The sequence below is a fragment of the Myxocyprinus asiaticus genome, chromosome 3, assembly GCF_019703515.2.
Source record: "Myxocyprinus asiaticus isolate MX2 ecotype Aquarium Trade chromosome 3, UBuf_Myxa_2, whole genome shotgun sequence".
In the NCBI taxonomy this organism is placed as follows: Eukaryota; Metazoa; Chordata; class Actinopteri; order Cypriniformes; family Catostomidae; genus Myxocyprinus; species Myxocyprinus asiaticus.
Genome location: NC_059346.1, coordinates 42,677,385 through 42,694,946, shown reverse-complemented (window position 1 = coordinate 42,694,946; position 17,562 = coordinate 42,677,385). Strand labels below are relative to the sequence as shown.

Here is a 17,562-nt window from a genome sequence, read left to right as displayed (position 1 = left end):
CCTAGCTAATGGTATGATGATGTACAGCTGCTAGTCTTCCCGCTAGAACTACGCTGCGCTTACATGTCAAGTAGACATAGGAAATTATTTAAAATTATAATTTAATAACAATTTAAAAAATAAAAATTAATACAGTAAATATAGGATATATGGGAGATGTCTAGAATATCTGCATATAGCCAGTTAAGTAGTTTATAATTTTATGTTTTAGTTTCTTTTTTCTTTTTTTTTTTTATGTTTGTTTGTTGTTGTTGTTGTTTCAAATGTGCTTTCATTTTCATTTCTATTGTCCTTCTCTGGTTCTACATGCAGAGTAAGGCCAAACATACATGTTCTCCATCTCTTTCTCTTGCTCCTCTCCTCTATCTTTTGACAGTGTACAATCTCCTCTCCCTCACTACAGGGTCTCTGTATTAGTAGACTCTGAGTTAAGGGTCAGACTGGGTCTGCGACAGAGACTGTCTGATCCACAGAATGCAGATATCCATCAGATCACACACATTTGAGGCTACTAATTTTAACACAAACAAACAACATGTCTTAAAATGTTTTCCTTGCTCTTCAAGTGAATGTGTTATTCAACAGTAAATCATTTGTATTAGTGTTGAAGAGCAAAATATCTGACCTCAAAAGCTGAACTTACCCTGTTGAGGAATCCCACAATGATGCCCAGTGACCTCTATCTCCAGCCTATTTTCAGACAAACAGCGGAAATGCATTTTAAACATTCTCTGTCTGCCATGTGGTGGTTTACTGTCACAGAAGCCCTTTGCACAGCTCCTGGTCAGGCCCCTGACGCAGGACCCACGCATACAGGAGGTTGTTAGGAAGTTCTGTCAATTAGCATCCTTTTAGTCACCATGGACTGACCTTTAGCTGACTGCTGTGCTTTCCTTGTTGCTCCACTCAATGTAAACATTAATGTCCTCTTTATTTGAAGCCTTGCCACTGAGCCAAGTGTAATAACATTGTCCATGGGTTTGATGTGAAGGAAGTGTGGTCTGTGTATGTGCTGTGAAGGAGAGGACTGTGGTGACTGTTAACAACATGTTCTAGTTGTTTCCTCTTAATGCATTAGACAGTTAATACTCTTCGAAAACAAGAGCACATTGGCTCCAGAATGGAATTTGACTTTGTTGTGACTGTCTTGGGTGTAACGATGGGTCAGGATGGTTGTTATCCATCAAGTGACTAGTCGACTAGTGTTTTTAGCTTTAATATTCTATTGACAGTGCTTTAAAGGAGAGGAATTTAAAGACTTAACTTATTGGAAAGGGTTTTAGTGTGCTTTAACCTGCTGACAGCGTGCTGTGCTTTAGTGTGATAACAGTCTTACAGTAACTGTTGAACTGTAGAAGTGCATGTTAAAACTATCTAAAAACAAATTGCAGCACTATATTCATCCCCTTTAAAGTTCCACCTCTACAGCCATCAAAGCACCACTTTTGTAACATATGCACTGTCTTCAACAACAAATGTGTACAATAAATAAGACAATTACTGCCAGACTTCGAATCGCCTGAGCAATGTTCCCGTTATTATCCATAATACATAGGTTATACTTATTTGGCCCAATAGGTATCGGTCGATAAAAGCAATTATCTGCACTTGCCGATATTTTGAAAACAGCTGATGATCAGGGCTGGTGGTGGAAAAACACATTGGACAAGTTGCCAACAACTCTGCTTTGTGGGAAAGAAAATGTCTCTTGTGTGGAATTACTTTGAATTGGGTAACAAGTTACAATTTGTAAGCTTTGCACTGCTAGAATTTCACAAAGTTTTTCCATTAAATCTTTTTACACAACTAATTTGATTACTCACCTTAAAGGTCGATATAACAAGGAACGTGGGGCCGGATTCACGAAAATTGTCTGAAGAAAAAAAGTTCTTAGAATAAATTATAAGAAGTTTGTAAGAATGTTCCTACAGTAATTCTAGAATAGTTCTCAAATATTTTCTTAAGAACATCTTAATTTTCTTTCTTAAGAAAAAAATGACAGGCTTTGACATTGTCTGATTATATTAGCCTGCGCATGAGGTTGCCTTGTATAATACAACAAATTCAATACTAGTAACTGTTAACTTTTTATATATATATATATAAGTAGCAAGCACCTGGCAATATTTTTTTTTATTTATTTTTTTTTAATGTAAAGTGCGTGAGATGTGTTAGTTTAATGACATTAACCGTCATAGTTTTATGCATTAAAAGTAAAAAGGACAGTCTTAGCTTTCTAATGATATAATTATTATGTTTGTATGGATTCTAAAGATCACAGAGAGAGAGAGCGCTATGCAGTGCATCCATGTGAATTAACTAGCATGATGTCCCCACATTAAGAAGCTTCAAAACATCTGTAGTTTAAATTTCATGATAAAATGTACATGGTTTGAAAGCTGAAAATAAAAATAACATAAAACACAAAACAGTCAAAAATGTGTTTTGGTCTACAATCACATTTCTACATAAACAGCTCATTGTGAATTCCGACTCAACTTGATGGAACGCGTCAAATTTGAAACAAACCAGTAAATACATTATACATCTTTCCTTAAGACAACCGTGACATTATCCTAACTTTAAGATGGGACTATTTAAGATTTAACTATTTTTAAGATTTCTTTTTTTATTTCTTTTTTTATTAACAGCACTGTAAAAACTAAAATTTGTTCACTCAACTTAACTTAAGCTAGTTGTCTTTTTGCTTTGACTCAGTTTATATTAACAAAAAATATCAAGTTCTTTCAACTTAAGACGTTTTGTCGAGTCAACTAAATTCATTGACAAAACTGTTTATTTTTAGTTATCTGGATTTAACAGGTTTTGTTCAGAAAACTTTAATATTATGACACACAAGGCTACCCAGAATGCATTGCAGCACTTAAAGTTTTGATGTTTTAAGTTCTTATTAAAGAACTTTATGAACACCAGCAAAGGCTGGACATCCAAAAGTTTGAACGGGACGCACAGTTTTCAATACAAAGCTCAGTAATGGTGACACTCAACAAAAACTGTTAAATAAAATATAAGCTATTAACATCACCACACAACTATTAACTAACAGTTATGACAAAAACAACAAAAACAGCACAAATAAAGTCTACAACACTAACCTCATTATTTATTCATGCTGCAATGCATGCTGGGAGCTGGCAAATCTTTGCTTTTTCAGCCAGCTTTTATAAGTGAGTTGAAATGGCAAAAACAATTGTTAATCCAACTTAAGTACAAGTTAATAGAATCAAAACTTAAGTTGGCATGAAATTTTTGTTGTGTCAACTCAAAAAAGCTAGTTGATACAGCTAAACCTTAAAATCAGTTTTTACAGTGAAGAAGCTTTTGAGAATGAAGTTAATGGGAGTTAAGATTGTTAATGTGAGTTAATAATGTACTTTTTGTTTCAGTGTTTTGTTTATAACTGACACCATTTACTCTGAAACATCGAAGACATTTGGAGACATACACTCACTGAGCACTTTATTAGGAACACCCGTACACCTGCTTATTCATGCAATTATCTAATCAGCCAATTGTGTGGCAGCAGTGCAATGCATACAATTATTCAAATATGGGTCAGGAGCGTCAGTTAATGTTCACATCAACCATCAGAATGGGGCAAAAATGTGATCTCAGTGATTTTGACTGTGGCATGATTGTTGGTGCAAGACAGTCTGGTTTGAGTATTTCTGTAACTGCTGATCTCCTGGGATTTTCACACACAACAGTCTCTAGAGTTTACTCAGAATGGTTCCAAAAACAAAAAACATCCAGTGAGCGGCAGTTCTGCTGATAGAAATGCCTTGTTGATGAGAGAGGTCAACGGAGAATTGCCAGACTGGTTCGAGCTGACAGAAAGGCTACTGTAACTCGGATAACCCCTCTGTATAACTGTAGTGAGCAGAATAGCATATCAGAATGCACAACATGTCAAACCTTGAGGCAGATGGGCTACAACAGCAGAAGACCACATCAGGCACTTTATTAGGACCATATTGTTCCTAATAAAGTGTTAAGTGAGTGTATTTCTTTCGAAGTTGTATAGTTAATTATCAGTTATTTGAAACAAGATAGCATAAAAAAGCAGAACCATAAAACTATCAGTTTTGAAAGATGTTGCTGTAAATAATCGAATATCGTATTGGCACACAAGTTTTGTATCAGTGTATCCCTAATAGTAATAGTAACTGCTTAACGTATTGACTCATATAATCTGAACTCATCACATCGACTCACTGACTCAGCACATCAGCTATTTCCACTGTGAAATATTTTGATTAAATCAATTATAAGTATTCAAAATGCTAATAATCACTCCCCCCCCCCCCCCCCACACACACACACACACACACTCACACACACACTCACACACACACTCATACTCATACACTCATATCCATTGCATCAGCATACATCATGTCTTCCTCTACATCCACACACACACACACACACTGTCAGGGGTCATCCTCTGCTCATGCTGAGTGTGTGTGAACCCCATTAGCACATTCCCAGATAGTGGCCAGGGTACTCTTATCTCTCTCCACCCATTAATTACACTTTGTTCCCCTAAGTGATCTATTTCTGCTCCTCCCCGCCCCTGTGGCCCACTCCAGGCCTATCACCTACACCTCCACACAACATACACACACATACACCAGATAAGAGTGCTAATATGAGGCAAGCAAGGTCAGCCTGCCTTCCTCACTGATGTGAAGTGTGGGTCCCATGCATTAGTCGTTAGCGCTAACTCCGCCCTGTCTGCCACCCGCTTTGCATGGGGCCACTCTGAAGATGCCCCCGTAATTACAGATGACAGCACAGCAAAGATGCTGATCGCCCTCTTTTGCCTCTACTCAGGCTGGAAAAGACAGCCTCCCAAAAGTTTGGTGCAAGTAAACCACCGTGTAATGAAAATTGGAGGGAAAAAAAGTACTATTTCTACAAGCTTTGAACGTGATCAAAGTGCTTAGGCCGATGCAGTGTTCACGTAATAGTTCTTTGCCAAGTCAGTTTCCTCAATTATTGGCCTGCTGTGTTGTAAGCTTTGCACAGTCGTTGTATTAGCCTGCAGTTTGATTTACACTCCATTGCATCATCTAACACACACTCATACCCGCCAACTAAACCAAGGCTTTTGAAATATGTCCAGCACAAAAATCAATTTTGCGAATCAGTCTACAAACACACCCATTTCATCTTGAGGCTCAGAGATGTATCTTACTGTTAGTAGAGGCAAGAAGAATCCATCGCCTTATCTAGTTTACAAAGTTTCGGTATGGATGGCTTGTGCAGGACTCTTTGACTGGAGATCTCTCTCCGGTTCCCAACTCCTTCTGCTCCTTTAGTAAATACATTCAAACACTGTGCTCTTATTTATTTATTGATCTGGTATTGATTTCCCATATTCCTTCACACACCCCTTTTCCATCTTGCTTTCTCTGGCTCTGTTATCAAAGTGCCGCGCTTGTTGAGTTCATCCGTTACCTCAGTTGAAATGTTATTCTCAGAGATGTGAAGCAAGGACATCTAGGAGAGTTATGTGAAGTAGCATTGTTTTGCAGATGAAGCCATCTTCTGTGATAAGAGTCATCATTTAGGACTCTCTGATTAAATGGTGTTGTTATCAGAGCTGTAGTCTTTACAGAGCTGGGCAAACCTTATCTGACCAGAGTTCAAAAGATTACTCACACTACATGCAAGGTCAGCAAAAAATATTTTCGGCCAAATTCTCTGATATGTTTGCTGTAACACTGAGTGTGTGTACATGCACACCAGTACGTAGATAACTACCAAAAATCAGCATATTTTTAACATCTGATAGCGCAAGAAAACCATGTTTGCATGAGACTTGAAATCATCTGATCATTCTCTGTTTTTCACATCAAAATGTAAACAAAAAAATAATAATTTCAAATATAAGATAAATACAATTAGTAAAATACGACTTAAAATGGGGATTAAGTGATACTGATTTGATGTTGTCAGTAATTTTAGGGGAACTGTGCAAATGTTCAAATGGTCCCCGTTGCAAATGTTCCCATGCACTGAATACAAATACATTGATGTTTTTGGATTGTGTTTGTCTGCAGTGCCAATTTCATCAAACACTATCTAACACCTCTTATCTGCATATGTGCAATTTTGCAGGTAATGTGCTGTGTTATTGTACACTCTTGACACGTTGCATTGTGCCGGTGCTAAAGCCTGTGTGAATTAACCCTCTGTATGCCTTAGTTGTGTTGTTTATAGACTGACATCAAACCTCAGTTTGATTGCAAAATTGAGATTTGTACAGAAGCTGCCCAGTGTTAGACAATCAGCAGACTTGAATTATTATTTTTATAGGTAACACTTTACATTATGGATTATTTGTTAAGGGTTTATAAAGGGGTTCAATGATGATTAATAAGTCATTATGCATTATAAATCATAGATATGTGATTATAACAACATAAAAAGGTGCTTTTCATGTCATACTTCCCGAATAGTGAGCATTTTAACTTGTTATAAATGCTTAATAGATGCACTTATTCATACTTACATTAATCAATAACAAAAAGCCCTGATTCATGGTTTATGTCAATATGCAGCAAAAATAGATTATTGTAGTGAGATTAAAAGGAGGGGATTGTGTCATTTTGCTACAGTCTGCTTTGTGTTTACCCTTACTAAGTGCTTTATTAGGAACACCTGTACACCTGCTTATTCATGTGATTATCTAATCAGCCAATTGTGTGGCAACAGTGCAATGCATAAAATCATGCAGAAATGGGTCAGGAGCTTCAGTCAATGTTCACATCAACCATCAGAATGGGGAAAAAATGTGATCTCAGTGATTTCGACTGTGGCATGATTCTTGGTGCCAGACGGGCTGGTTTGAGTATTTCTGTAACTGCTGATCTCCTGTCTTTAGATTTTACTCAGAATGACGCCAAAACCAAAAAAACATCCTGTGATTCCTAATAAAGTGTTAATTGAGTGTATATTCATTACTCTAATGTCTTGACTCACTTGTGTTGTCACTTTTCTTGTCACTTTAATTTCAAAAAGAATGGTGCTATTCCAAGTGGTGTACCAACTTACCTAGTCCTAGTTACCTAAAGTCCTCTACAATGTTCAGGTCTTCCTGCTCGCTCACAGCATATCTCCTATAATGAAGCCTAATGAACATTAAACCATACAGAACAAAATGTACATAGGTATCATTTGTTGGCAACTCCTTAATAAATATGTCATATATCTCTACGTCACATTAAGGTACATTTTCATATGTTACTAATGTTTTATAAGTGTTATTAAGCATGTATAACATGTAAGTTAAAATGGCTCACCATTTGGCAAGGATTGTATGACAGTTGCCCTTTTATTCATGTTGTTATAACCGCAATGATTTATAATGGTATTGTAAATGAGTTATTGGTCTGTAATAAACCCCTTTATAGACCCTCAACAAAGGGAACATTAATGTAAAGTGCTACCTTTTTATATTTTTGTATTATTGACCTTTTATATTTTTGTTATACTGATCATGTGTGTTTTTTGTGAATGTGTAGACAGTAAAGCAGAGCTTTTATGGGATTGTAAATTGAGCTTCGGCCTTCTAAAGACCACTTAATGAATATTCGAGCATCGTAATAGTTAACGATTTGCACTCAGAGTCTCCGTCATTGTTTATTTTTCGTTCCCCCCTATGGAGTTGGCTTTGACATCTGCAGGCATTTTATCAGTGGCTAACTTAATTATGCTACTGTGGACTTTGGTTATTTGACTTGCTAACAAATTAGCACTCAAATTATCCTCGCTATCTCCATTTCTGCTCTGCTATCAACGAAATGATATGTAATTTCCGAAATCGTGTGTGATTTTTGTGTTGCTTAGGGTTATTAAAGTGTATCTCATAGTGGACAAAATGGAGTAAGCGCTGTCAGACTATAGCTATCTTGCGCAAGCCCGGGCACCTTCTTGCAAAGTGCTAGCCTGTCTTAATAACTAGCTTTGGTGAGATCCTCTTTTTATTCAACTGGTAGAATGGATTCAGATGTCCAAGCACCCCCCCCCCCCCACCCTGTCTCAAATACTCACACATCCCACACTGGCCCCTGCTCTCCGGTTATCTTGTAAAAACTCCATTCCAGCTCTATAAAACTTGGCATCTTTATTACAGCCAAGTCAAGGCGCCCACACTCAAATAAAAAAAAAAATCTACACTGCTGCAGCAGCTCAGGGACACACGTTGGAAATGTGTTGTGGAGAAAATACTCTCTCTTTTCACTCAGTTTCAAGCTTGACTTCTTGAATGATGTGAAAAAAAGGAGTAAATCTTCAAATTTCATAGCATTTCTTTTCTTTCTCTCTTTCTTTCTTCATTCACTCACTCTTTACCCCCTCTCGCTTTGTTTCCAACTTTATAAGTGAATTGTAGGTTTCTCTCAGTAGGCCCTGAAGCCACACATTCAGCTTTCTCATTTATGGATGTGTAATGAGTTCTGCCTCTGTTTGCTCTAACAATGATAATAAGTAAAGTAATTAAAAGAGGCAGAGTGGGAGGAGGGGGGCAAGGTGGCAAGGGGAACACAACACCAGACAGGTCCTACATACTGCATGGGCAATTGCTGTAGGTGAATTGTATTTTGACTGTGACTTTTTGATGAAATTGTAGGTTTTTCCCTATTCCATTTGCAAGTTTGAGTGGATATTTTTATTTTTTTCTAATGCATTAATTTAATAAGATATAATGCAATCAAAACATGATCTCATTGCAATGATAATATTGCACAGAAAAATTTGCTCTTGACGTAGAGCGGGAAGATGCATGCGACATATCCTTGGAGGGAAGTGGGTTTATGTGTTGGGGGGCTGGTTATAGAGTATATTTAGATTTAATTAGTTGTGTCACGAATCATAGCTTCTCCATCACAGAGATTTGTGTTAACACAACGTGCTAGAACGTTGACACCTGTTCTGGCCTTGTTTGTCCTCAAGCTGACACTCTCAGATCGCCTCTCAGATGTTTAGGCATGCATGGCAAAACCGCAAAACCTCTAGAGCATAGAGCAAACAAATATCAGAGAGCGTCGAGACCAGAAATCTAACCCCTATGCCAACAGGGATACAGATAGCAAATAGTCTCTGCCTCGTGCAAAGGATAGTTTCCCCCTGCTAGTGTTACAAGTGTGGCTGCTCAGACTAGTTAGTTTAGAATAAAAGTGCAGCCACACTATGGTATGTTTTTAACAAGTGAAGGATATAATTAAGCTGATGTACAACGTATACAAGTTCAATAGAAAACAAAACAAAGCTAGCATAAATGGAAACAAGCATGGTAAAACAATTAGAGGTTGAAATATTTAAATTACTAGAAATTCAGATACTGTAATTTTTCAACAACTGCATAATGACGACACACAAAATGTCTGGCAATAAAATTAAATAATTTTGACAAATAATAAAATATGCCAGTTGTGCTGGATCAATTAGGATGCAGGATTGAATTGCTTGCTATAGATGGAGACCAATTATAATCAGCACACTTTGATATTTTTACTCTCTCTGAGTGTTACTTGCGGCAGTGCTTTGACTGCTCATTCACTAAAGCATCGTTTTCTCATGAGCGTTTTACCATCACACAAGATTACCGTTTGTAACGCTTTTGGTGAGAAGAGAAAAAGGAATTGCCGATAGCTAAAGCCTGTCTTCCTTGATTTATTGTTGACATGAATGTTGAAAGAGTGTGTTTGTGTGTGTGAGGGAGAGAGAGAGAGTGTGTGTCACTAGGACACTGTTTCAAACCTTATTTGTCACAGTGAAATCAAAGAACTACTAAATTACCCTCAAAGGTATCCAGCTGAATAATGTTATGGTTCATTATAAAAATTTGATCTGCATCTGGAAGACGTCTTAAAAGGCTAGTAAAATATGAAGCCTCGTTATTACAAATACAGTGGTCAAATGGATTGTTATAAAGTAACACTGATTACAGTGGCCTGGTGGGAGTGTGTGTGTGCTCATACTGTGAGGTGCGTTGTTGAAAATGAATATATAAAAGCATTGTCTGTGCATATATAAATGTGTGGAGCTGTTGCATAGGCGGAAGGATGTTGTGAAGGGTGTGTGACTGTGTGGGAAATTGGTCAGGCTCATGTAAGTGGCAGCCTGTCTGCTGGGAAGTTTTCACTCAAATTAGTTCAAAAGGTGCTAATCTTTTTTTCTAATTGCACAATTACACATTTAGAATTCATACAACTGAGAAAACATAATTATGGTGCTCCGAGAGCACAGCATTTTAATTGTACATAATGCAATTGTATATGATTTTCTACTATATAATTTATCTTTGATGAGAGTTCTGGGCTTACTGAATTTTCAAGTTTGCAGAAGCAAGTAGCTTCTTAACTACTAATGTCAACTAATGTTTTTTTTTTTTTTTTTTACTTGTAAGACTTCTCTATATAATGTATTTTATATTATATGATTACACTCAATATTTGGGCACTTTTAACACTGTGGACTTGTAGAAAGTTTAAACATCACATTGTCAATATTATTATTATTATTATTATTATTACTATTATTTGTCTACTAGCAATGCCACTTATAGTGGAATGCATCGAAGGTGATTTATGTCATTGTTGTCCTTTTTATTTTTCTGAAAGTCATGAAAATTCCCACCACAGTCATTTCCACCACATTCTAAATTCTGAATTGTGTTTAATAGAATTCTGTGGGATAAATGACAGTGATGGAAATGCCATTTTTAATGTTTCTGAAATAAAATAGACTCATTTGCAAAAAAAAAAAAAAAAAGGATTTTTTGCTGCTTGTTCAGTTTACTTAAATAAAATTAACTAGTACAACACAATTCTAGAACTTTTTGGTCACAACTTGAATTCTCCCATTTAAATATGTAAAATTGAAGTTTACTTAATCCATTTGAGTTGACTACTTGAATACTTTTTGTGGTGATTTGTGGTGTTTGTATTGTTTAATGTTTTGGGACCCAATTTATATTATGTGGCCTTAACTACTATGTACTTAACCATTTGATACAATATACTTATTATGTACATACATGTTGTTGCATTGTAATTACATTTAAAGTACTTGAATGTAATTACATTTGTAGTTACACTGTTAACTTTACCCCTAACCCATCCCTTACCCCAAAACCTAATTCTAACCCCTAATCCTAACCCTACCCTTACTCCTAAACCTACCCGTACCTCAACCTCAGTAGCAGCAAATGTGGGAATTTTGCAGAACAGCATGTAGTTACACAGTAAATTCATAGTCTTGTATGTATTTAATGTTAGTACATAGTAGTTCAGGCCACCTAATATAAAGTGTGACCATGTTTTGTTATGTTGAGATTTAGAAGAGTTTCTGTTATGTTGGATTTTTGGGCTTTACCATTATGGTGAAGAGTGGAGCTTGAGCTAACCATGAGGACAGGTGGATGTCACACATGAAATTCATTGCTCACTATATTGATCAAATGCTGTACTAACCATTGCATAGTTACTAAACTACCCTCTGTAGTGCTTCCAGTTACCATGCATTTAGCATGTTAACATTCACTTTCACTAGTTAGTACATAAAGAAATTAAAGAGAATTATCTGAGTGTGTTGAAATTACATAGAAATTTTAAGTTTACAAAACTAATTTAAAACACGTGAAACCACTGCCCACGATTGAATCAAGTTCAGCCAAAGAGCATTTTTTTATGTGTTTTGATTAGACTAATTTCATGTATCCTAAATACATACAATTAAAAAATATTTTCACACTTTTTGTGTAATTAAGGCAAAACTGCAGCTTGATTGGAAATGACGGTCGATAAAAATACTCCGCACACAAATGACATTTACCTTGAATTGTCTATTGTTTCTTTTTGACTTAACACAAACTTTAAAAAAAAAAAAAAAGATATATATATATATATATTACGGGCAAAAATTTTGGTGTGGTGAAAATGACACCTGAGGGCCAACCATATTTTTTAGAAAATTGAGAGAAATCATTTTCACACAATAAATATTGAAATAGTTTGTTTATTTCACTTTTTGTTTAGATTATCATAGTTTTAAACATAAAAAAACTTTGTGTTTCTATAATAGAGTTTCATTGTTAAATATTACAAGTCTGAATATTGAACCAAGCTAAAAAATTTAAATCTATACATAAAAGGCATTTGAAAAGAAACAAATATAAATGATGAAAGCATGGTAAAAAAAAAAAAAAAAAGAAAGAAAAGAAAAAGAAAAAAAAGAAATCTAATTTGGTTTCAGTGAGACCTGCTTATTACAAAAAATAAATAAATAAATGTTTGCTTACATGAAAATCAAACCCTGGGACATGAAATGGCCAAAGGTTGAACAAACACCCATATTTATGTAAGATTCATATTTTAATCTATCTGCAAGATTGTTTTTATAACTCTACTTCTTTTTCAAGGCACAAACATGCAGAACCAGCCAATACATTTTGGAAAACAAACTTTATTCCAAAACTGAAATACTGAAATGCTTCTCAAATGTATTACATCTAGAAATCAAAGTAATTATATTTTATTAAATAAAAATACACTTTATTTGTACTCATATTTTCCATGTAGTATAATACTAATGCAGATGTGCACAGAAGTTTTGTCAGTGCTTTAAAAATCAATTTCCCAATTAAAAGTTCATTTAATTGTTACTGTTAGCATGCCATTATTTGTAAGTGATAAAGCAAAATTGTCAGCCAAAGCCCTCCTACTTCAAACATAAAAAGTGCCCCAGACAAACAGAATAGCCTTTGAAAGAAAAAAGAAATCTTAAATTAGAAGTTTAAACAGAAGAAACTACTGTTTTCCTACTTCCATGAGGTAGAAATCACTCTTTTTATAGAAATATGACATTTAATTGATGACCACATCTTTAAAAGGCATTTATTTAATTTGTAGACTGACTGGACACAGCTGTCCTCCTCCCCACTCTTTGTGTGTATATGCGAGCAAATGACGTAACCTAGACACAGTGCGGCGCACACATACACCATTGCTTACACTCAACACATCTTGGCAATTAAGAGTTGACAAGGTAGAGTAATAAAGGGTCATTAGTGAGGCATGCCTGTGAACCCTCATCAAAGGTGATGTTGCTGGCAGGGGCGGAGCTCCTGCAGGGTCGACACAGGGGGCCTGCGACATTTGCATATCTGCTCGGAGACGCACTGTGGCTGACCCTGTAACTGGGAACAGTATGAGTCGCTCTTGTCGATCAGGGGTTCACCACTGGTTCAAGGTAACAAAAAGTGAAACCTTCGCCATTAATTGCTACTGTAAAAAAACAAAAACAAAAAAACAACTGAAAGACAGACAAATAAAAAGGTTAGTTGGAAAAAGTGAAGGGACACTGTAGTGGAGGGAAAGTAAAGGCTGTGTGCTCCAAATTGGCTATGAATTATAAATAAGAGCAGTGGAGGCAATGTCTTCTCCTCTAGAGTGGTGTTGTGCCAGGACCTACACCGCTAAAGAGATTGTTTGGGCAGCAGGTATTGGCTTGCTGATAGCCAGCTTGGTAAACTTGACCTGAGGCACTGATCATTGGCCAAGCTAGAAGAACTGAAGACTACCATACTGACACACACACACAACTTTCCCATCTCTCCACAGCTATCTTCATCAATACTGCCCAGACAGGGGTCAATGTAATAAACATGGAGGTCAATATCATGGCCATCTGAGCACACTTTTGGCATGGGCCTTAAAGTTGGTCTTTAATTGGAGACCTCCGGGCAAGTTCATGCACCAGCTGCAGTGCAGATTGAGGAGGAAAAGCCCATCAGTCTGATCCTCTTTGTTTCGCACAAAGTGCTGGAGACATACTGTATATCAAGGCAGTTGTATGCTTTAAGCTATAAACAGTGTGTTGTGAATTGTTCAATGACGAATCAATCTAGTGAAACTTCTCACAAATAAGTAGACCCAATTTACCTCTCTAGTGCTTTCATGCCAGACACTACCTGTCCCAAAGTGCTGTATTATGAGGGCTTTGAAAGGCTCTTGTGGGACTTCTTGAAAGGTCTGATGAGGACTTGAGGTGTACATGTCACTTCAACTGGATCCAATGACCCAAACATGGGAATTCTTCAACCTGCTGCCACAGAGGAAAACTGAGCCTTTTTGTGGATTAACTGATAGGTTTATCTAACTTAGGAGAGGGAAAATGCAATCTTCCATGGTTAGCATCCACTCTGTCCATTGTTCCTAAGTTTGTTAACATGTTAATAAATGGAAAACTATGTAATGGAATGCGCAGCACTCAACACAGAGTCAAACGTTTTTGTATGGCAGTGCTATACAAAATTATTAGTAAATAAATTATTTAAGTGCTACCTCTGTAGGAAGTTTTTGTAAAAATGTAATTGTGGGATACGGTTTAAAAAAGAAAGAGAACCACCTCTCCACCCCCATTTTTTTAAGTCTGAAACCTTATGGAACTTGCAGTGTGATTCAATGTGTTCACAATGGCTCTGTGTTCGCGCGAAATCAAGCTCAACTCACGCTCATGAGATTTTCACTGTAATATAACTTCAGTTATAAATTCAACAAATTTCTGTTTGTTTCTCACCAAAATCCTGTCTCATCAAAATCCATATTCCTTCAGAAGACTCTGACTACTTTTATGACACTTTTGGGTGCTTTTTGAGTCACTATCAACTGCCATTGTATGGAAATCAGCGGTCACAACATTCTTCAAAATATCTCCTTTTGTGCTCTGCATAAGAGAACATTCATAAAGGTTTGCAATGACATGAGTGTGCATAAATTAAGATAATTTAAATTTTGGGGTGAACTATTCATTTAGAAAGCCGCAGCTTAATGAGCCTCTATGTAAGATGTACTAAACAATTCAATGTTAATGCATCTCTGATGGCCAATGTTAGTTTGTACAAAAAAACAAAACAAAAAATCAATACATAAATAGCTAATACCATATGTTTTTTTGTTTGTTTGTTTTTTTAGCTGCGAGATGGAAAAACATTTCTATGGTCAATCATTACAACTTTGGAAGTGACTCGCTGTAATTCTGTACAAAAACGGAACGATATATTAGGGGATTCACTCCCTCATTTAAATGAGGTTGTTGCTCCTAAAACTTTGCAGTGTGTACGTGGCCTATAAACACTGTTCTTATGTCTGTATATTCTGTGATTTCTCCTCATGTCCAACCTGATTGTATGTTTTGTGCCTGCATGTGCTGTTTTGCAGGTACTGAGAAGCATGAGTTAACATCATGGAGGAGCTTCCACTCCATCTTCAAGTTCTTCTGCAATGCCCTGAAGGATCATGAGGACGAGACCTCCTCAAGCCCAGTTACCACACGCAGCTCCCATCGTATGAAGAATGAAGACTTATAGAAGAACATCAAAAAAACATAAAGAGCATATGCTCTCACCCTCGTTCCCTTCTTTTTACCTCTATCTTCTATATGAAAAATATTCCTCCTTGAAGCCCTCCTCCCAGCGTATTGTCTGACTCTGAGGAGTGCAGGGTCAGCCTGTATACATTAGAATAGTGTTTTGCATTACTTCTGGATGAGTGCAACTGTCAAAGCAATATGGCTTCACTGCTTGTGCCTCCTGTGGGCCTCTGTGTGGATTTGGTGGTGGCCAGATTAAGGCTGACAGGTGGCGCCGCACACTGCCTCTTGATGCACCTCTAATTATCCTGACATTGTCCTGAATTGAGCTAATGCCTGGGAAGCACCTACACATACATGTCGCACAGGTCCTAGTGCCTGCCTTTTGTTCTTTGTTTTCATCTAGTATTTTCTTTGACTCTCATGAATTTCTATTACTGGAGTCTTAAGGAACATAGTATTTCAGATGCCAAAGGCTTTCAGGTTGCTTGTTTCATACATATAACGACACTTTAACAGGAACAAGGCAACATGCAGACCCACACATTCACTGAATGGCTATTTTAAGACTAGATTAAGAATGAACACAATGAAGTAAGCCATTGACAGCATGACGGACGTAAAGAATCCTCCTGTTTTTAAATCCCTTAAAACCTTGTGTGAGCATGAATTTGAGGAATATCTCCCTAACAGAGCAGATATGTCAGTTCAGCGGTCTGGGAGTATCTGTGTAGCCCTTCTTGTCAGGGAGATTTAATGCCATCCAAAGTATAAAAGCCTTTCCTTAGATGTTTGGCCATATAACTTGCCCTTATTTCAGAGCTCATGACTATTCAGCCTCATGTTTTAATGCCTCATTGTCATCTTCTGCTAATGCTAAAGTACATGTTATGTAACTGTCTCTGCAAAGACAAGAGACATTGTCTTCAGGACAATATGGTATTAGTGGAGGCTTAAAGATATGTCACTCTGACATGTCAACAGATCACTCTGTTTTTAGTTTGGAAATTAATCTCCCAGTTAAGTCTTTTTAGAAATAAAAAAATGTGCCATTCGATAGTATTAATGTGGGCAATTTCTCATTTATTTATTTTTTTCCGAGAAGAAATTCAAGTAATTCCAGACCTCAGATTCTATACTGTTTTTCCTTGAAACTTTTTACATTTGATTTGGATTTAAACTTTTAAAATACCTGCAAATAATGATTAGATTGCTAATAATGAACTGAATTTTTCTTTGACTGTCTGTCCAGCACATAATAGATTAGTTCAAACTGTTCAACTCCAGTCCCAATATTGTCCCTTAAAGGAATAAACACACAATGTTCGTCTTTACTTGATTTTATTTTGTCTAGTGTAGAATGACAAGCCATATGTGAATATGTCGCTCGTGGTAAATGCAGCCTTAAACCAAATTGAAAATAATTGATTTATAAATTAGGACTATTCATATTTTTTATCGAATAGTTGCGTTTTTATTGAGAAATTCTCACTCTGAAGGGATGTTTGCTGAGCAACTGAAATTATTGTCCTTTATGTAAGATGTTTGTGAGTTTAATCTGCCATTGGCTTTATTTGCTTTCGCGGTTGGGACGTTTTTAACGAGATTTTAACGCTAATTTAATTTTCCTGGGTGATCGTTGATAAATCAGTGCAAAATGTTCATCTTGCTTCTTTGAATGTTTTTCCCCGATCACTATCGTTCACTTCATTTCCATGTTATTTGAGTGTAATAATGATCTCCAATAATGCTGTTATAAAATAAAAATCTTTATGAAATGATGCTGTTGGTCGTTGATTTGTATTGTCCCTGCTTATGTTTCAAAGAAAGGCCCTAAGAATGTATTACTTTATTTGCCTCCGAATTTCCAATGCATAAAACAAGCACAGAAAAAAAAATATATATATATATATATGCTAAATAATATGCGGCACGTTTGAAGCGAGACCATTGCAAGTTCTCCACTTGCACTTAAAAACACCAATGCAGGCTACTTTTATTTACAACGTAATGATCGGAAAAGCATCACTTTCCACATAAGAAGTAGTCGGGTTAAAGTTCAGCCTGATGGAGGAAAGATCCTGCGAGCCCGATAAAGCCTGTTGCTCCAGCGGCTCTCCTCTCAGCTCTGTTCCCAGGGAAGGTGAGCCTTTTTGGAGA

The 17,562-nt window shown here is 36.6% G+C and overlaps 1 protein-coding gene across 3 annotated transcripts in view; it reads left to right on the top strand.

Annotated features, from left to right (window-relative positions):
• The window catches only part of fam172a (family with sequence similarity 172 member A), a 259,551-nt gene extending 242,357 nt beyond the window's left edge, over positions 1-17,194 (top strand). For all 3 annotated transcript variants that reach the window (XM_051656599.1, XM_051656618.1, XM_051656590.1), the window contains one exon: positions 15,252-17,194. In XM_051656599.1, coding sequence (XP_051512559.1) covers positions 15,252-15,400 — 149 coding nt within the window. In that variant the 3' untranslated portion in view covers positions 15,401-17,194. The remainder of the gene's footprint in view (positions 1-15,251) is intronic.
• The last annotated feature ends 368 nt before the right edge of the window (positions 17,195-17,562 follow it).